The sequence below is a fragment of the Dromiciops gliroides genome, chromosome 1 (genome assembly GCF_019393635.1).
Source record: "Dromiciops gliroides isolate mDroGli1 chromosome 1, mDroGli1.pri, whole genome shotgun sequence".
Taxonomy (NCBI): Eukaryota; Metazoa; Chordata; class Mammalia; order Microbiotheria; family Microbiotheriidae; genus Dromiciops; species Dromiciops gliroides.
In genome coordinates, this window is record NC_057861.1 from 459,165,048 (window position 1) to 459,185,914 (window position 20,867).

The 20,867-nt window shown below is 39.8% G+C and overlaps 1 protein-coding gene across 1 annotated transcript; it reads right to left on the reverse strand.

Moving 5' to 3' along the window:
* Positions 1 to 4,072: 4,072 nt before the first annotated feature.
* GLRX (glutaredoxin) lies at positions 4,073 to 19,288 on the reverse strand. Its single transcript, XM_043976078.1, has 3 exons — positions 18,994 to 19,288; positions 11,815 to 11,934; positions 4,073 to 6,731 (listed from the first exon to the last, which is right to left on the reverse strand). Exons 1-2 carry the CDS (start codon positions 19,198 to 19,200, stop codon positions 11,821 to 11,823), a joined length of 321 nt encoding a protein of 106 aa, XP_043832013.1. The 5' UTR covers positions 19,201 to 19,288; the 3' UTR covers positions 4,073 to 6,731; positions 11,815 to 11,820.
* Between the last annotated feature and the right edge of the window lie 1,579 nt (positions 19,289 to 20,867).

Sequence of the window (20,867 nt, forward strand, 5' to 3'; positions counted from 1 at the left end):
ACCCTTGCTTCTTCCTCAAACATTCACTTAAGCTCTTACCAACTCCTTCAGGCTTTTAGTAGAAATCTGACTTTTCCCTGGAGATATACCATCCTTCTCTAATACTGGGCACATCTTTTCTCATGTTCCCAAACAGGAATGAAGTTATTATTTTATCCCAATTGATACTTCTAAGCCCTTACTCTCCTTTGAAGTTCATACCATCCCGTTATATCACCCTATCCAAACCCTTGTCGTCATCATCTACTAACCAATAGGATCTTCTCTTATTTACTTCAATGCAGCCAGCCAGATCACAATATTCTACTCCACACCAACCCCTGCCACCTTTAGCTACATCAGTATTTACATTGATAACATTTACCACCCAGGTCCCCGCCCCCCCCCCACACACTTCTATGGCCTCTATATTCACTTTACCTCAGCCACATAAAGGGTTGCTTTTATCTGAAACTGTTTTTTCTCAAGATTCTGAACTCAGACATTCCTTTCTTTGACCACAGCCTCCTATTCTCCCACCTGTTCCTCCACCTAGAACTTCAGAACCATCTTTATCCTGATCTCTGGTCCCTCAATTCCTCCCTTTTCTCCGGTTCGATCACCTGTGTTCTGGCCCCTCTTTGCAGTCTTAACTGTGTTGACCATTCCAAGAACCTTTCAAATCCCTTCCTCTTTTTCATCCTTAATTTCCAACCATGGATTACTTCTAACCCATCTGCTCCTACTCCAGCAAGGCACTGCTGAGTGTGGTAGGAGCACCTATGCCAGAGGCATAGAAAGCCCAGCCTATAGGGAGCTGATGAGCCAGAGGATTCGTAGGATTTCCATTGCCTTGTGGAATATCTTTTTGACCCAGGGCTGTTGCCATGGTGAATTCAGAAGTGGAGGGTCACTGAGTTCTGAATTATTGGCCTAGCCTGGAGCAGATCGCTATAAAATCATGCTGCCTACCCTTAAAGTGAGCCTCACAATGGCACAGCAGTTCCTTTATCCATCTCTAGTTGGCTGCCTTTCAGACTTTCCATAGAAGCTGTTACAAACCTTCTCTTTTCTTCTTGGGCCCCAACTCTATAACATGTCCTCTCTCTCCCTTCAGAGGACCTACTTGATAAGATTAAGGCCACATGATTGGAGCTTCCTCCACATCTCAAAACTTTTCCGTATCCTCTCCTCTTTCCTTTTAAATGTTTTTTTTTTTAATAGTGAGGCAATTGGAGTTAAGTGACTTGCCCAGGGTCACACAGCTAGTAAGTGTTAAGTGTCTGAGGCCAGATTTGAACTCAGATACTCCTGACTCCAGGGCCAGTGCTCTATCCACTGCACCACCTAGCTGCCCCTTTCCTTTCAAATTTAGGGGATGAGGTGGCCCTTCTTGCAAAGGCTAATCCATCTACTTGTACCTTTGACCCAATTCCTTCTTTTCTTTTCCCCCACTCTGGTACCTTGCTACAGCAATCAGTTCCTCCATCTCATTTTTTAAAAATTATTTTTTTATTTTTTGCAGGGCAATGAGGGTTAAGTCCAGGGTCACACAGCTAGTAAGTGTCAAGTGTCTGAGGCTGGATTTGAACTCAGGTACTCCTGAATCCAGAGCTGGTGCTTTATCCACTGCACCACCTAACTGCCCTTTCCCTGCCTTTTAAATCAAATTAGGTAATGGTTTATTTTATTAATATTTCCCCTCATCACATTTTCTTTCAAACAATTATCTTCTAGTTTAATTACTCTATATATTGTTTATCAGAAGAATCTATGATACTGTTTTTGTCTTTTGGGTTTTTTAGTTTATTGTTTCTAATTTTTAAAGGTATATTCATTGATCTTTTCCATCTTTTTCATTGATGATACTTTTAATAATATAACATTTTCCCTGAGAACTATTTTGGCTGCATCTCAAGTGTTTGTTGTCTCATTGTTGAGGAATTTGGTAAATTTCATAAAATCCAACTTACTTTTCCAAAATCATAATAGAATGGGAGCTCCCTGTGGCCAAGAAATGTGATATTAAAAATTTTTTTTGTATTTGTATTCTCACTGCATGAATGAATTTAAAAAATATTTAAAGGTCTTACTATCTGCCAAACACTGTTCTGAGTGCTGGATATACAAGGAGAAAAAGAGAAACAGTCTCATTCTCAAAGAGCACCCATTGTGATGGAGAAGACAGCAGATAAAAGGAAAATCACCTACTGGGTTAATGCTGGCTTTTCACAGATCTTATCCTGCCCTACCCCAGCTTCCCACATTTACCTGGGCCATTCCCCTCACCTGGAATGCAATCCTTTCACATCTGCTCCTTTTACTTCAAGGCTCAGTCCAGGTGTCACCATCTCCATGAAGCTTTTCCCGAACCACCCCTTTCCTCAGCTGAGTGATCTCTTTGCTCCTAAAAATGTTCTTAGAGAACTATTTAGATCTCTCCTCCTCCATCATCACCATCATCACCACAAGCTGCTTTGTTTCATATTTTTTTGTGTCTGTCTCGTATCTCTCCCATTAGATAACAAACTACTTGAGGTGAGAGCCTATGGATTTCTTTATTACATAACAGAGCATCTTTCACTTAGATACTTAACACATGTTTGCTGCATTGAATTCAGAGTATAGTAAAAAATATTGTCTATTTAATCAGGCTTTTTCTCTTGGGGCGAGGAAAGGGAAAGACACCACAAAATAACACAATTCCAACTTTAGTCTGTGAGACATTAGTATCTCCCCAGGCATTCACTTGATAAGCAAGTTGATTTTTATATCTCTCTCATTTCAGTGTAGAGAGGAGACATAGAGTGGGGAGAAGGGGGGAGGAGCTGAGGGGGGTGGAGAAAGAGGAAGGAAGGGGAAAAGAGAAAGAGGGGTGGGGGAAAAGAGAAAAAGAGCAAGGGGGAGTGGGGGGGAGGGAGAGAGAGAGAGAGAGAGAGAGAGAGAGAGATGGAATTTCAAGGGAAAATTAGATGGCAGGGGTTCTTAACCTAGGGTTGACCACCTTTTTAAAAAATATTTTGATAACTGTATTTCTATAATACATTTCCTCTGCAAGCTTATGTATTTTATGCTTTTAAAATATTTTGAAAGGGCAACTATAGGCATCATCAGTGTTATAAGAATATTTGGCTTTCCTTTTATTAATTTTTATTAGGTCAGGGCCATTTCTCCTAGTTAGGAGGTTATTGAACTGGCTGAAACCTGTTTCATGGGATGTGAAAATTCACTTTGGCCTCAAACATTCCTTAAATAAGAAGCCAAAAAGGGAACCAAGACTTCCTGAAGTAATTTGACTTGCCTTCCTTGAGGAAGGATTCCAGTTGGCTCTGAGTCTGTAGTTGTTGAAGCATGTAAATCTGCCCTCTCAATCAGCCCATTGTGGACCCTTTAACTATAATTTAATCTGTACCCAGACTTAGTTTACCTATTGAGTCTGTTTCCTTAGGAGATGCATGATATTACGATTCTATTTGTTTAGCTTTTAAGGCTTAAGAGGATGTATGAGATTCCTGTATGTCAAAAATTATTTCTCTGATGTAATTTTTGGTCTATAAAATCTCGTAGAATCCTGATCTTTCTTTGGGGTTATTTTTCTTTCTCCTGAACCTATGCTTAATCATAATAAATCCTAGGTTTTCACCTTTGTAATTTCTGCATTGTGATAGGTATGGTAAAAATTATTTATGGTATAAATAATTTTGCAAGTTTTTAGCTGAATCATGCGGATGCTACTGAGCAGCTTTTGAAGGACCTCTCCTTTGGGGGGAGGAAAAACTGAATGCCACCAGAAGGGAGGCAACTTCTGGTAGGCAGGGTGTGTTCAAAAGTTCTTGCTCTTTCAGCTTGGTGGAAGAGTCTGGTGGCATTTCCTTATTTCCTTAATTGGTTTCACCTTTGTGGTTTAATTAATTCCCAAGTAATAAAATCCGATCCTTTATGAACTAAAGCTCAGAGGCTCCTTTTCTTATTGGCCTGAGAGGAATATATAAAAAGGAAAGTTCAAAGGGGAGATTAAACCTAAAAGAGTCCCTCATATTTCTGGGACCCCAATATTAAGGTGAATCACCCAAATGATGCTCTGTATATCAAATTTTGGCTCTCACATAGGTTTATTCAGCAGTAGTAATGTACTACATGAAGACAGTGTGGTGTTATGAGACAGATATTTCCCAATGCCATAGGGGTCCATGTCACAAAAAAGATAAGAATCTCTGAAAAAGAAAGTCTGACAGTAGCTTTTACATCACTTACAATTTATTATCAGCATTGCATTATACATCATTTGCATAGAATTGTTTCCAATATCCATATAGTATGACACCAATCATAACCCTATGCATGTTGTTCTTGATCATTCTTTATTCTTGAAGAGGACCAATACCACAGCGTCTTGACCATGAATTGGATTTAAGTAAGGCAGAGCTGCATAAATGCTAAAAATATATCAAATGCAGTGGAAGGGCTGGTCACAAAATTAGAAAGGCAGCCAGGGCCTTCCTTATGTGGTAGCCCTTTGTATCAAGAACACTGTGTCCACTTGATAAAAGTGGATAAATGAAAGAATATCCCCAAATTAAACAAATCTTGGGGGGGGGGGGAAATCCCTGTATGCAAAGGATTCCAAACACTATCATTAGGCAAGGGAGAAGACAGCCAAGCTGTAGAAACACTAGAAGAATGCAAAACTACTGAAGGGAAAAAGAAAAAAAAAAGGCTTTCCCTCTCCAGTTTTCAAATGCAAAGAAACACTTGGCATGAAATGTCAGTGAGAGCTGTGACTATATAAAACTTGCATTTTCATTGGTCTTGCTGCTGCTGCCTTTGCTCCCCATCCCCCTCAGCTCTGCCCAGAGCACCCGAGGAATCACCAAAAGCCAGGAAATATCAAATAGTTTTAAAGAAAGAGAACTGCTGTTACCTGGCCAGCACTTTATTATGCTTTTTTGAATTTTATTGGTTGGTCTGGGATTTGGCTAAAGTACAATTGGTACCTTCTTCTTTCAGTATGTTTACTGTGAAAAGACAACACTTATTTTAGAATGGTGTTGATTATTGCCTTTGAAAATGCGTAATAAACTGAACTAGTCAAAATATATCAGAAGACCTACTATTAACTATCATGAGGCAAGTGCTAGAGATGTTCTTCAACACATCCCAGACTCGGCCATCTCTCAGACTCCCAGGCATCAAAGTGAAATCAAAATCATTGTTAGGGGTCCAAATTTCTGGCTGCTTATACAAATGGAGTGCAGGCCCCTTAATCACAGGGTGGCTACCGTTAGCATTTGCACGTTCCTTACAGACAACCTTGTGTTCTGAGAAAAAAAACTATAACATAGATGGTTTGTGAGGGAGGTAATTGGCTAGCAGAGACCAACTGAAAGGAATAAATAAAAAGCTATAAAATCCAGGGTGCAAATAGCCTATCTTAAGGCTATGAGCTCCCTGGAGATTTGGTTATTCTTTATTTCTCTATTTTTACTCTTACTTCACTATTGGATAAGTTTCCCTAAACTCTCTCTGGCTCAGTTCTTTTTCCTCTTCCACCTTATACTAGTTTTGAGAGGTATTATTCAGTAGGATTTAACCAAGACAATGTACTCAATTAATATCTTTTATTTCATTATTATTAATGATACAACCAAGTCCAAAGCTATTATTTAGTTTGCACCCAGTGAAATTATACATGACTTCATTTGTTTATAATTATAAACTATAAATTTGATTCATCCTTCTATATTGCATATTATGACCATTATTTTAGGAACCTGATAGGTATTTGACCAGCAATGGATCAACTCTAGAACAAGAAGTTCTAGGAAATGAAGCCACTTTCCTAAGAATTGTGACTGGTATCAGTGCTTGTTAATACTAGAATAGAACAGAAGCTCAGTTTTTAAGTTGAAGAATTCTCGATTTTCTATAGGACATAGTTACTGAAATAAGATTTTCAGAGTGTTAGGCCATTTATGTGATTGATCTACTCCCAATACTCAGTTCATCTGTGAAGTGGGTGGGACAGAATAGATGGCCTCTCAGGTCCCTTCTTCCAACCCTAAATCCTATGATCCTACGTAAAGAGAGCCTGGGAACCCTAGCACATGGAAAGAAAATGTGAACAGCCGGAGAAGAAACTTTCAAAAACATCTTTTAGCTTGTCATTTAAATCTCTAAGGCCTCTTCCAGCTCCCAAACTATAGATCTGATTGTAAACGCTTTTTTTTTTTTGGTAAGGCAATTGGGGTTAAGTGACTTGCCCAGGGTCACACAGCTGGTTAAGTGTTGTGTCTGAGGCCAAATTTGAACTCATGTCCTCCTGACTCCAGGGCCAATGCTCTATCCACTGCTCCACCTAGCTGTCCCCTGATTGTAAACTCTTAAATCCCAAGTCAGAACCTGGTAAAAAAAAACCCTTTAGAAGATAGACAGTTAAACTGGAATAAAACCCAGCATGTCTATGGACTGGCATCACAGGATGAGTACTGAAAAAAATATTGGACTGGAGTAACTCTGAAGTTCTCCTATAAGATTTGGGTGAGCTGAATGACCTCTTAATATTGAGCTGGCCAAGAAGTTCTGAGATCATTTGGATGTAAAGATAATAGGAAAAATAACATCTCCAGAAGGAAAAAGCAAACAAACATCTTTTTTGTGGCTTAACATTTTAGGAATTAAAATAAGATCTTCTAGAAGCAAAATTCGTATGTATTCCAGCCCAGCATCATAGAAGATTCCATTTTCCAAGTGCCCTGCAGAACAGAGAAATAAGATTTTTTAAAAAGCAACTTTACTTTAAAAAGGTAACTTTTCTCCCCTGTCTTTCCCCCCTCCTTTCCAGAATATTAATGCATGAAATTCAAGCATAATCTGTTATAGAAGGTAACTGAATAATATCCCATCAAAACACTGACTGTGTGACACTGAAAAATGAATTTCATCTCCTTAGGTCTCTTTCCTCATTTGCAAAGTGAGCAAGCTAGATGACCTCTGAAGTCCCTGACAGCTAGAACATTATATAGCCTTGGAAAGTATAAAAAGCTGAATGGGGAGGATACAGTTCTCTCTCCCCCCCACATATACACAGACAAGAGAATATATATGCACTATGATATGTAATGTATATACTCTGTATAGAGGGAGAGACAATGTTGTTGTTCAGTTGTTTCAGGCACGTCTGACTCTGTAACCCCATTTGGGTTTTCTTGGCAAAGATACTGGAGTGATTTTGCCATTTCCTTCTATGGCTCATTCTACAGAGGAGGAAACTGAGGCAAACAGGGTGAGTGACTTGCTCAGAATCACACAGCGAGTGTCCGAGGCTGGATTTGAACTCGGGTCTTCCTGACTCTAGGCCCAGTGCTGTATCCACTGGGCCACCTAGCTACCCTATATATAGAGAATACATATTGTCTACATGTATGCATAAGAAAATATATATAAAGAGACACACACACACACAGAGGAAGAGAAAGAGAGAAATTCTTAATCAGACTGGGTGTTTGATTGTCATTCCTAACACAGGAATAATAGAACTTCACATTTTCCCAAGAAGATAGAGTAGCAGAAAGAATGAAAAGAAAAACCAAGTAATGTAGGTTTAAATAGTCAGAAAGCTAAAGAGAGATATATAGCTCTGTTCATGGGGCTCTTCTAAAAGTTCAGATTGTCTCTCTGTAGAGGTTCTGAATCTGGGATTCACAAACTTAAAAAAACCAAAACAAACCATTTTGATAAATGTATTCCAATATATTTGATTTCTGATTTTTGTTTGTTTTTGTTTTGTTTTGCATCTAGAACCATTAGAGAAGGGCTCCATCCAAGGCTTTACCAAACTGTCAAAGGGTTTCATGACACAAAAAAGGTTAAAAGAATCCCCTACCTCTTGCTCTAGAGAGAGCAATATGTACTAGGAGTCTCCTTATCTTTAGAACAAAACATTCTAAGCATGAAATAAATAAGTGGTGACCTATGAGGATAGTCTGTATTAACCTGTGGTTAATTTGATTTAAAAAAAGAAAGAAGAAAACCAAATTACCAGATCAAAAATGAAAGGGGTGATTTCACCACCAATGAAATGGAACACTGAGTTCAAATCTGGCCTCAGACACGTGACACTTACTAGCTATGTGACCCGAGGCAAGTCACTTAACCCCAATTGCCTCACTTAAAAAAATTAAAAAGGTTTTGTACAAAGAGAAGCAATGCATCCAAAATTAGAAGGGAGGCAGAAAGCTGGGAAACAATTTTTATAGCCAGTACTTCTGATAAAGGTCTTATTTCTAAAATATATTGGAAACTAAATCAAATTTATAAGAATCCAAGTCATTCCCCAATTGAGAAATGGTCAAAGGAAATGAACAGGCAGTTTTCTGATGAAGAAATCAAAGTTGTCTATTGCTATATGAAAAAATGCTCTAAATCACTATTGATTAGAGAAATGCAAATTTAAAAAAAACTCTGAGGTACCACCTGACACCTATCAGATTGGCCAATATGACAAAAAAGGAAAACAATAAATGTTGGAGAAGCTGTGGGAAAATTGGAACACAAATGCATTGTTGGTGGAGCTGTGAACTGATCCAACCATTCTGGAGAGCAATTTGGAATTATGCCCAAAGGGCTATAAAGCTGTGCATACCCTTTGACCCAGCAATACCACTCTTGGGTCTTTTCCCCAAAGAGATCATAAAAAAAGGGAAAAGGATCCACATGTACAAAAATATTTATAGCTGCTATGTTTGTGGTGGCAAAGATTTGGAAACTGAGGGGTTGCCCATCAGTTGGGGAATGGCTGAACAAGTTGTGGTATATGAATGTAATGGAATACTATTGTGCTATAAGAAATGATGAGCAGGCAGATTTCAGAGAAACCTGGAAGGACTTGCATGAACTGATGCTGACTGAGATGAGCAGAACCAGGAGAAAATTGTACACAGTATCACCAACATTATGTGTTGATCAACTGTGATAGACTTGATTTTCTCAGCAATAAAACAGTACAAGATAGTTCCAAAGGACTCATGATGAAAAAAACTCTCCAAATCCAGAATAATAAAAAAAAAAGAACTGTGGAATATGGATATACATTGAACCCTACTATTTCTTTTGTTTTTGGTGCCATTTTTCTTTTTTTGAGGTTTTTCCTTTTTGCTCTGATTCTTCTTTCACAGCATGACTAATGCAGAAATATGTTTAATGTGATTGTACATAAATAACCTATATGAAATTACTTGCTGTCTTTGGGAGGAGGGAGAGAGAGGAGGGAGGGAGAAAAATTTGAAACTAGAAATCTTATAAAAACAAATGTTGAGTGACCCTGGGCAAGTCACTTAACCCTCATTGCCCTGCCCCCCCCCAAAAAAAACAAACAAACAAAAAAAACCCAAATGTTGAAGACTATCTCTACATGTAACTGGAAAATAATAAAATACTTTTATTAAAAAAAAAAAAAGTGGGGGCAGCTAGGTGTCCCAGTGGATAGAGCAGCGGCCCTGGAGTCAGGAGTATCTGAGTTCAAATCTGACCTTAGACACTTAACACTTACTAGCTGTGTGACCCTAGGCAAGTCACTTAACCCCAATTGCCTCACCAAAAAAAAAAAAAAAAGTAGCAAAGGCTGCTCATTCATTGCCAGCCATCCTTGGCAATTCAAGCAAGGAAAACCTCGTCATTCTGGCTGTTTTGCCCATGGAAGGGGGCAAGGACCTTAAGAACCACTTTGGAAACTGGTTCAGCTCAATCTATCTTAAGGGTAGGAATTCGAGAACAATCCTGGAATTCATTAAGAGGTAGTGACAGTTAATATTACATTTGGCATTAATTTTCTGTCATTATGTTAATTATATCAACTCTTTTCTGTCAAGTGACTTGTCCAAGGTTTCATGAGTTCATGTGGTAGCAGATATAGGACCTCTGACTTGAATCCATGGGCTCTTTCCACTATTATCAGTGCTAAGTAAATGAATTACTATGCTGTAATTGTTTTGACTCAGTAATATTGTGTGGTATTTTTCCATTTTCTTTAGGAATTCTTGGTATTGCCTTTGTTTTATTTCTCTCATCTAGTCATCGACTTAATTGGTGTCACTTCCCTTTTTCAAGGAAGTTGGGGTTAAATGACTTGCCCAGGGTCACACAGCTAGTAAGTGTCTGAGGTCACATTTGAACTAGGTCCTCCTGACTCCAGTGTTCTATCCACTGAAACATCTAGCTGTCCCTTACTTCTTTCTTTTAAAAAACAAAGAGCTATTCAGCTCTCTCCCCAGATTACACAGCTTCCCTTAAGTCTAAGCACAATGATCACATTTCATCAACAACTAGCTTCACTTCAGAACCATAAAGCCAACCCTTGAATAAACAAACTGGAGTATCAGAACATTTAGGGTTTTTGCTTAATAGCCTTATTTGCATAAGAACTGAAGAGCCCAGGGCTATGTTGTCTAGCAGGTTTAAGTGATCAAAATTTCCTTTTCTGAGTAGGTCATACAGGCTTCTGTCCTGCTTCACTTTGCTACCGCCATCTCCTTCCAGTTGCCTTTGGCCAGAAAGAATCATCATGGCCTGGAGGATTTCTAGCTAGACACCAGCCACCACCATTATGCTCTATGTTCCTTCCCCGACTGTCTCTCCAATTCTGCAATTGTACTTTTTGAGGGGCAGCTAGATGGCGCAGTGGATAGGGCACTGGCCCTGGAGTCAGGAGTACCTGAGTTCAAATCTGACCTCAGACACTTAACACTTACTAGCTGTGTGAACCTGGGCAAGTCACTTAACCCCAATTGTCACACACACACACACACACACACACACACACAAAGGTAGAACAATTGTACTATTTGAATGGTTGTGTTCATCTACACACACAGCTACACCCACCATTTCTTTAACTTTCCAAAGGATACCCACTCCCCTATATGTCTAGTCTACCACGATTGGAATACAAACTCCATGAAGGTGGAAACTGTCTAGCTATTAGTTCTTGGCACACAAGTTCATTCATTCACCCAGTTTCTATGATTGAGATCCTTGGAGATAATTGGTTTTTTACAATTCATCTCTAATCTTTTCTTTTTCTTTTCTTTCTTTTGTGTGTGTGTGTGTGTGTGTATCACCTCTGATCTTTAAAAAACACTGGTCTTGGGGCGGCTAGGTGGCGCAGTGGATAAAGCACCGGCCCTGGATTCAGGAGTACCTGAGTTCAAATCCGGCCTCAGACATTTGACACTTACTAGCTGTGTGACCCTGGGCAAGTCACTTAACCCCCATTGCCCCGCAAAAAAACAAAACAAAACAAAACAAAAAAACACTGGTCTTGGAGGCAAGCAAACAGGTGACAGGGAAGCTAGATGGTGAAGTGAATGGAGTACTAGGCCTGAAGTCAGGAAGTCTCATCATTTTCCCAAGTTCAAATCTGGTCTCAGACACTTACTAGCTGTGTGACTCTGGGCAAGTCACTTAACCCTGTTTATTTCAGTTTCCTCATCTGTAAAATGAGCAGAAGGAAATGGAAAACCCCAAATGGGGTCACTAAGAGTTGGACATATCTGAACAACAAATGGGTGACAAAATCTAACCCCATTTACTAAGTGAACATGGGTAATGCAAAATGACTTAGTCCCAGTGTGACTCATTCTCTCTGTAAAATGGAAAAGTTCCAGATGACTAATGTCACTGGATTTATTTCATACACAGATGTCCAAACTACTCATAGCCGGTTGGTCTTCTTTCCCCTGTAGCTAGAAAGATTATGCAAGGCACAATAAACAAGACAAGGAATTCCTATTTTCTTAAACTTCCAAGAACCTTATTACTTCTATGAAATCTGCCACTTACTGTAAGTTATTGTAACACTCCAATTTGTTGAAGCTTTTGTAGCAACTGGCCATTCCGTTGCAGGGCTACGAGATCTGAATGTCCACCAATACAGTCTTTTCCAATAAACACCCGAGGCACCTGAAGGGGAAAAAAATCACAAATAGAAGAGGTGAAGGGTTTTAAATTATGAGTAGATTAAATCACATTTTGGGGGGTTCAATCTTAATATTTCTCCATGGCTGAAGAACTCTTTATATTATAGCAAATATCTACACACACACACACACACACACACACACACACACACACACATGTAGGTAGGTGACACAACGATTAGAGTTCAGGCATGGAATCAGGGAATACTCATCTTCCTGAGTTCAAATCTAGCCTCAGATACTTAATAGCTGTGTAAACCTGGGCAAAATGACTTAACCCTGTTTGCCTCAATTTCCTTATCTGTAAAATGACCTGAAGAAAGAAATGGCAAACTACTCCAGTATCTTTGCCAAGAAAAACCCAAATATTGATCACAAAGAGTTGGACACAACTGAACAACTCATACATATATGCATAAATGTATATAGACACATGCATATATGTGTGTCTGTGTGTATATATTGGTAAACGAATAGACAGCTATAGTCTGTAGCAAGAGTAACTTTCTGCATGTTAAAAACATGAGAATTTTTGGTTTAAAGCTGATTTAAGTACACACACACACACACACACACACACACACACACACATTTTTCAAAGTGATCGTTCCTTGCAAGGGGGAAAAGATATTGGGTATAGTCTAGTGATAATGAAATTGTACTGAATGTGAAGAAGTATCAATGAGAGTTTTTGTTTACCATGTTTCAAGTTGCCTGTTACTGTTGCTTAGCAACTAATGCAAAACCATAGCAACAGAGTTTCCCCTCAAAAGAGACATTAAAAAGTAACTTCATTCTAGTAATCTCTCAATCTTAGGTGTCTGAGCAAAACAGGATCGAGATTTACACACTTACACACACACACACACACACACACACACACACCTCCCCCTGCCCCCTCTCCCTCCTTCTCCAAGTTAAATATAGACCCTCCCAGAAAATTCTCTATTTTATATTTATACCTATTTGAGACTGTTTCTTCAAGAGTTAAACAGGGTTAATAATAAATTGTAGCACTCTAGTTATCTCAAAGGTCTATGTCTGATTCTGCTAGCCTAGGGAACTTCTGATATGAAAACTCCTTTTCCAAGCCAAATACAAACAATTATGTTTTAGCAAATAAATCCAAAGGAGTTGCCTAAGCCAACCAAGAGATGAAGAGATTTTCCTATGTGACCTTGGGGGGGATGGGGCGGGCAAGATCTGTACCCTTACTCCCAGGCTAGCACTCTACCAGGTAGTATGTCTAAATAGAAACAGATATATCTAGAAAACTGCTCACAGTCAGTCCAAAACTTTCCATCTGTGAAGTGCCTTTTAGTCTCTCATTTAAGCCAATGGATGTCATATGGTAAAAGTCATGCTGTAACAGTTGAAAAATTCCAAACATGATCACTTTATTAGTAAAGCACAAATTTACCAATAAATAGGATCTCAGCCTCCCCAGCTAAGGGAAGACCCTGAGTGAGGGGGACAGCTCTTTTATAATCTTGGGGAGTACGAAGCAAAGAATGGGACTTCAAAGAAGAAAAAGGTATGATTGATTAAAAGAACTCAACATCATGAATAACAAAATCATTATGATTGGTTACAAGAGCTGAGGCACGGGGGACAATATGATTGGTTGGAAATTGGGAATGAGAGGCTAGCAACAACCCCCTCCTTCTCTCCTGTGAGTAAGAAATGTTCATTGTTTGAGTCAGCCTGCAAAGCTAGAGATCATAGACATTCTTTGGATAACAATCCAGACATCCTTGAAGGATAGCTTAATGGTGTAAAGATACTAGAATAGACTCCCTGGTGTCCATCTGCATCCCTTAAGGATAACAGATTTCCTTGAGGCAAGAATAGCACAGAGGTTAGCAGGAAAACTAGATTTCTAAATTAAACTCACTAGGAGAGCTGAATTTCTGAACTAAGTTCAGAGATAAAGCTATGACTTAGGCAGTTACAGGACAAAAATCAATAAACTGTAAGGGGCAGCTAGGTGGCGCAGTGGATAGAGCACCAGCCCTGGAGTCAGGAGTACCTGAGTTCAAATCCGGCCTCAGACACTTAACACTTACTAGCTGTGTGACCCTGGGCAAGTCACTTAACCCCAATTGTCTTACAAAAAAAAATCAATGAACTGTAAATATGATCAATTAAAAGAGAAAAAAACACTTGGGATTCTCACACACTAGTCATTCTCCACCTTTGCTACATACCTGTGGGTAGACAGTACACTTAAGGCCAAAACTCAAACACTAAACTTGTCATGAATGGGAACATCCATGATTTCATGACATTGCCTCTGAGCACAGTCATAAGGTTCATTTAAATAGAGAGGGCATTTTAAATAATGAAAGAACATGGGAGCTTCCTAACAGGAGGCGGTGGTAATCTTCCCATTGGGAGGATATTAAACACAAAGCAGACAGATAAAAAAAGAAACACACAGCAGGGGTTATGTGGTAAATGTCAGAGGAGAATGACTCCTACACTGGAAACTAGCCACAATCTCACAGTTGAAAGAGCTCAAAGTTCTTTAGAAAAATCTTTTAAAAATACTATCATCATTTCCCCCTACCTTGTAACAAAAGAAAAAGGCTCATGAAAACCAAATCAGGAAAGGGGTGGTGTTGACATTTATGCACTACCATGTATCTCTGAACAGAAAGCTCCCCAATCCCTCCCCAACCCCCCTCTAATGAGAAGAGGAAAAATTCATTCTCTTGGATCAACATTGATCACTACAGTTATCTGAAGTTCATCAGCTGTCCTTAGTGTTGTTTTCATTTACATTGTTATAATCATCATGTGTATTGCTCCCCCCAAAGTCACCTTAACACTTGTGTCAATTGACATGAGGATTTCTTATGATTTTAAAAATTAATTTTACCATAATTTCTCCCCTCTGTCAATGTACTTTAGATGCAAATTATTACAAGTAGATATAATAATTTTATTTTGAAATAAATTTGTTCATCTGACTATCTCTCATATGTGCACATTTACTGTGCCAATTGATGCAGTCTCATCCTTTTCAAGTATCCTAAGATCCTGCTTCTTCTACTGAGGAGGGAAGTTATAGAAAAACTGTTCTCCTGGAGGTTTAGTAACTCAGGAGAGAGCAGGATAAAACAAGGGTTTGATAGCAAGCTCAGGATATGGAATCTGGTGGTATTTTTTTTAAAGCAAGTTGGACCTTAAAGTTAGGTCTTCTTATTAAAACTATGTTTCTGATAGGAGGAGGGGGAAAGAGAGGAAGGAAGAGATATGGGACAAAAGACAATGTTAAAAACAAAGAGCTGGCTTCCCAAAAAGGGCCAAGAGAAAAGAAAGTATTTTATTTAAAATATTATTTCCTTTGGATCCCTCCATCTGTTCTGGCTCCTTCTCTCCATTCATACTACAGCTTTTGTCTGTTTTGTTTTGGGTGGTGGTGGTTTCTGAACCCAGCTATCCTTTAGTCTGTGATAGGAAATGGAATCCTTAGATTTCCCTTAACACTCCACCCAATAGCACTCACTTCCCAGAGGACTTGAGCTGTGTCATAGTAATGAGGCCCTCAGAACCTCTCCCCTGGGCCACTGCAGTTATATCTTTATTGTTCTCCCTACCTTTGACCCGTCCCTTCTCCAATCCATCTTCCACAGCTGGCAAAGTGGCCATGCCACTCTCCTGCTCACAAATTGTCTCTGGTATAAAATACAAGCTTCTCTGGTTGGCATTTGGTCCTTTCCAGTCTGACTCCAGAATGACCTCCCATTACTCCTTCCACCCCACTTTGCCTCTATATTCCAGCCACACTGGATTGTTATCCATAATTGACATTCCATCTTCCACTTCTCTGCAGGCTTGTCCTTTTCCTAACTCAGCTCAGGTGCCACCTAGAAGGCTTTTCCAGACCTGCCAAATTTTTAGTCCCTTCCCCACAAAATAAGTTTGAATTACTCTGCATGTATTTTTTTCTTTTCTTTTTTCTTTTTTGTGGGGCAATGAGGGTTAAGTGACTTGCTCAGGGTCACACAGTCTGCATGTATTTTTAATATTTTGTTTCTCCCCTCTCCTCCACAAGTACAATGTAGGCTTCTTCAAGGAGCCTACTGTTGCTATTATTTTTTTTTTTTGGTCATCTTTATATCTCCAGTGCCTAAACACAGTGCCTGGTCCATAGTAGGTACTCAATAAATCCTTGTTGATCCAGATTACTGCTGCTTCTTTAATTTTGTGGGAGAGTAAGAAAAACAATTGAGAAAATAGGGGAGGGAGGCAAAAAGAGGGAGTGATAGGGCTAGAATTTCATAGCTCACACAGTCTTAAATGGAGAGAGACTAGGAAAGGGATAGGAAGAGACAAAGACACAGATAGCCAGAGAGGGAGGGAGAGGGGAGAGGGAGAGGGAGACACAGAGAGCCAGAGAGGGAGAAGACACAGAGAAGCAGAGAGGGAGAGGTGGAGGGGGATATCTTCAATATAGGTTCCCTTTTAAGTCCTTAGGACAATATATCCAGAGTTTCCTTTTTGTCCATTCCCATAGCGTGTTTCATTCAATTATAATAAACGCTCATACAGAATGTAATACAAGTCAGCTTATCTTTGTCTGGAAACAAAACAAAAGTATAACAGTAGATAAAATAAGGTCTAAGGGTAACTAATTCCAGCAATCCCAGTAGTGGTGAGGCAGAGGAGGAGGATGCTGACCAAGGGGATGGGAACATTTACCTGTCCCAGTGCAGCAGTAAATTCACTCCTGGCAGGTCAATCATTCTTTAAAAGCAGGTCAGTGAGCCAGGTAAGACTCAGGTGCTGTTGGTTATGTTCAGCTTGGGATAGTAGTGCCCTTCCTTTGTAATCAAATGGCTGCTGGCTTGAATCCCATCCCAGCATGTACAATTCTCTTCAACTTTTGACACAGAAGACCACCCCACCCACTGCCATCCCTGAACAATCTCCTCTTCCCTTGGTTTGTCTGACATTATTCTTTCTCGGTTCTGCTCCCACCTGTGAGATGTAATCCAGTCCCCTCTGGATCAACATTTAGCTTCTATCCTGGGCTTTCTTCTCTCGTTGATAGCATCAGGTCCCATAAATTCAATTATTACTGACTTATATGCCTTCCAAATCTATTCCTAAGAAATACTGGCTGAATTGAGTATCTTCCTAAAAAGTTGCTCTCCCTTCCCTAACCATCACCCTTTAGTGCATAATGTGATTCTAATAGTATTTTTATTGTCATTGTATAATCAAATGCTATCTAGCGATTTCTAAGCAAAGGGTGGCAATTTATTCATTCTGCAACTATCATGTCTTCATATAATTATCCAGACCCATAATTTCATTGATATTGGCAATTCCCAGATGAGGAAATTCCTTCTATACAATACAGATGGGCAGCTTCTCCATAATTGATAGGGAGCTGCTCAGGGTTACACAGCCAGTATGTCAGAAGCAGGATCTGAACCCTGGTTTTCTTGGCTTTCAGCCAACCTTCCATCTGCCTCTCATCATCAAATAGTAACACAGCTAAAAAAGCTTGTCGTATAACTTCCCTTTGACCAAAACTACTGAACTCAAAGAGCATTTGTCTCTCATTACATATGCAGATCTGGAGTCAGCTGCTAGGGATTTATGTAAACATCTGCCAAAGCAGCTTCTCATGGAGAAAGCAATTTTCTTCATCTTGTGCAACCCCCATCTTTTTATAACTCAGGCTTTGGAAGCTGGTTATGTCTTTCAGTTGGATACAACAGAAGCTTCCTCCAGACATTAGGGAAAAAAACCAAACCCAAACCTAAGTAGTTTCCAGGACAGAGTTGGCACACATTTCTGAAGTGGGCTTGTGGGAACAAAGTCAGAGTGTCCCAGAACTGTTACTTATTCCATCCAGGAAAGAGAAAGGCTGCTTTACCCCACAATTTTCACCTTTAACCCATAATGTATGCCAAGCAGGCCAGGTTGACTGGTAGCTTCTCAGCCAGTCTTGCAGAAAGGGCTCTGGAGTTGGGAGGCCCGAGTTTGAATATTACTATTGACATGGAGCTCACTGCTTTATACAATAAGTACCAGTACACTTCCTGTTCAGAATGTTGAAATTGCTCCTAGATACACTTTTTTTTTTTAACAGAAAGATTGACAGTGACTGTGTTCTCTATGTGTTTGTGGCTAGTTTCATAATTATTTTTTCATAAGTTATGGTTGCATCATTACACACACATGTACACACACACACACACACACACACCAAGAGGAAGACTCAAATCTGATCATCTTCATCCACCAAGTGCCACAGTGTTTTGCTTTTTCTATATCCCCTTTATAGCATTTCCTTCATACTGTTTGTTGCCTGTCCTCACCTAGAGGTTTTTCTTGAGATGGTCAGATGCAACCATACAGCAGACCTCTCAGGCTCATTCTTTCAGTATTGTGTCAACCTGGGGATTGACTACAAACCAGAATGAAACAAAAACTGAACCTCTTTTAGGCCACTGGGGTGTAAGTGAGAACAGAGAAAATAAGGCGACAAACCACAGTGAAGGAACGAACAGAAACTTACATCTTTTTCCAGTTTCCTTCCTCCTTTCCTTTCCGGATTCTCCCCCTACCCAGAAGCACTAGAAGTTGAAAGCAATCATTTACTAGTGCTGTTTACAAAAAGGACTCAAGATAACCTCTAAATTACTTTCGCAGAAACCTCTGGAGTCACGAGACTGCCCAAGTAACTTTGAACCTGATTAGGACTGCATGACAAGCCATTTCATCTATCTTCTTTATTTTTTCTCTCAGATTTGAGAGGTCTGCTGGCTGGATTCCAAGTCAGCCACAGCGACACTGAGTAACTCCTCTCCTTCCTTGATATGTTACAGACAGCCTAGAATCAAGACGTCTTTGCAGTTTATCTGACAGACAGAGTTTTTAGATGAGGCTTTTCTTTTTCTTTTTCTGGTATACAGTCAAGGAACCAAAAAGCCCCTGATGGTAAAGGGAACCCCCCACACCCAACACCCCCACAAAACCAACGTTCCCCTCCCCCCAACACTCCGCAAATACAAATACTCACGGTTTTTGCCCCTGTTAGCTGTAGCAAATAATCTTGGATCTCATTTGTATCACTGCGGGCTGTTATGTCGACAAATTCCAAGAACTCCTGTTTAATAGGCAGTTGCTTGAAAAGCTCTATAGTTCTTCTGCAGTAAGGGCAGGAGGGCTTGATGAAGACCACCACCCTATCAGCTTTGATCTTGCTATTCACGAACTGCTGAGCCATCTTTACCACCTTTGTGATCCCCTACCGAGTAACTACCTAAGCTGGGGCAATGCTTGGGGCTTTATTTAACTGTCCGGCTTCTCTTAAAAGGAACCACCCCGGGAGGAGGAGTTTGCATTGACCAATCTTGCCTTTTTTTTTTTTTAAAGAGACAGTGTCCCAAGGTGGGAATCCCATCTTACACACATCCTTGTGTGACTCAATATTTGCAGGTGGAAACAAATGCATAACTGTGATCTTTTTCACGATGTTGTCATGTGTCAGCAGTGCCTTTCCTGGTACCGATGCCTTGGGTGTCATCATTAAAATTACCTTCCAGGAAAAGATAGGGGTGAGTGGGCAGGAACGATACTTCAAATTAGCAGCAGAGGTCCTAGGTGGCCCTGCCTTGTTGCTTGTTTGAATAAGTGCCTCTTTTAGCGTCTTTTGGTGACACTTAAAATAGACAGTGTCGTGTAGGGCACAGTGAGCTGCCCTTTGAATGGTGTAGGATGGTGTAGGTTCAGTTGCCACCTCTGACACATACTAGTTCTATCCCTTAACCTCTCCGTGCCCTAAGCATGCCTCTAAGACTAGAGGTCGCCAAGGAGATGTTAATGTGTGTGGGTAGAGCGAAGTTTCCTCATCCGAGAATACCCCATACCAATGAAATCACAAATGGTTCAGTCCCTGTCCCCTATTTGTGACACCATTATTCCAGCATAAATAAATCCTCAGGAATCAACTTGGGGGTGACTCTTTAAAGAAAGAATGTGAAATGATGTGTGGACTCATGCCAAAAAAAGACTGAAAACAGTGACTAATGTGAGAGTAAAGGACTGAATTAGGTCTATTTGCATAATACTTAAGATAGGGACTTGTTCTTTGCAATAACTCTGTCTCCAAGTTGGCCCCAAGTCTTATACAACTTGTCTAAACCCCACTACACCAAGATGTCTGTAGAGCACACAGTAGGCTTGATGGATGTTTGAAGTCTTTGGTTTTAGTTCCTAACCCTTTTGCTTCCTCTACTTTTTCCAATAGGATACAATTTAAGTAAATAGATACCTACTGATCACAAGGAAAAACTCCAGGATAATGGATCAGAACTGCCCTAAAAAATGCAGTGGGCTGCTTTGACTGGTGGTAACAAGTTCCCTGTCACTGGAGGTTTCAAGTGGAAGTTGACTTTAGAAGGGATTAAGTGGCTTTTGAGGTTGTTTAGACTTCTGAGGTTCTCTAGATTTATTAAATAAGCAACACAATCTGACTCATTAGGTTGGTTTTCCCCCCTCTTTTTTCTTTCTTTCTTTTTTGGTGTTTTAAAAATACTTTTTGTTATACAGAATAGTTCTCAGGGGAGGAGAGGAGGAAGGAATGCTGGGAAAAATGATGGTGATACAAAACATACATCAATAAAAACCTGTTAAAAAATGAGCAGTACATATGCCCAACGGTCTGTAAAGCCATGCATACCCTTTGACCCAGCAATACCATTATTAGGTCTTTATCCCAAAGAGATCACAAAAAAGGGAAAAGGACATACATGTACAAAAATATTTATAGCTACTCTTTTTGTGGTGGCAAAGAATTGGAAATTGAGGAGATGTCCATCAATTGGGAAATGGCTGAACAAGTTGTGGTATATGAATGTTATGGAATACTATTTTGCTGTAAGAAATCATGAG

Coding starts and splice junctions, on each gene's coding strand:
- GLRX (XM_043976078.1), bottom strand. CDS start 19,200: ATGGCTCAGCAGTTCGTGAATAGCAAGATCAAAGCTGATAGGGTGGTG. Junction 11,935..18,993: donor AGCTAACAGGGGCAAAAACC/GTGAGTATTTGT, acceptor TTTCCCCTTCAG/GTGCCTCGGGTGTTTATTGG.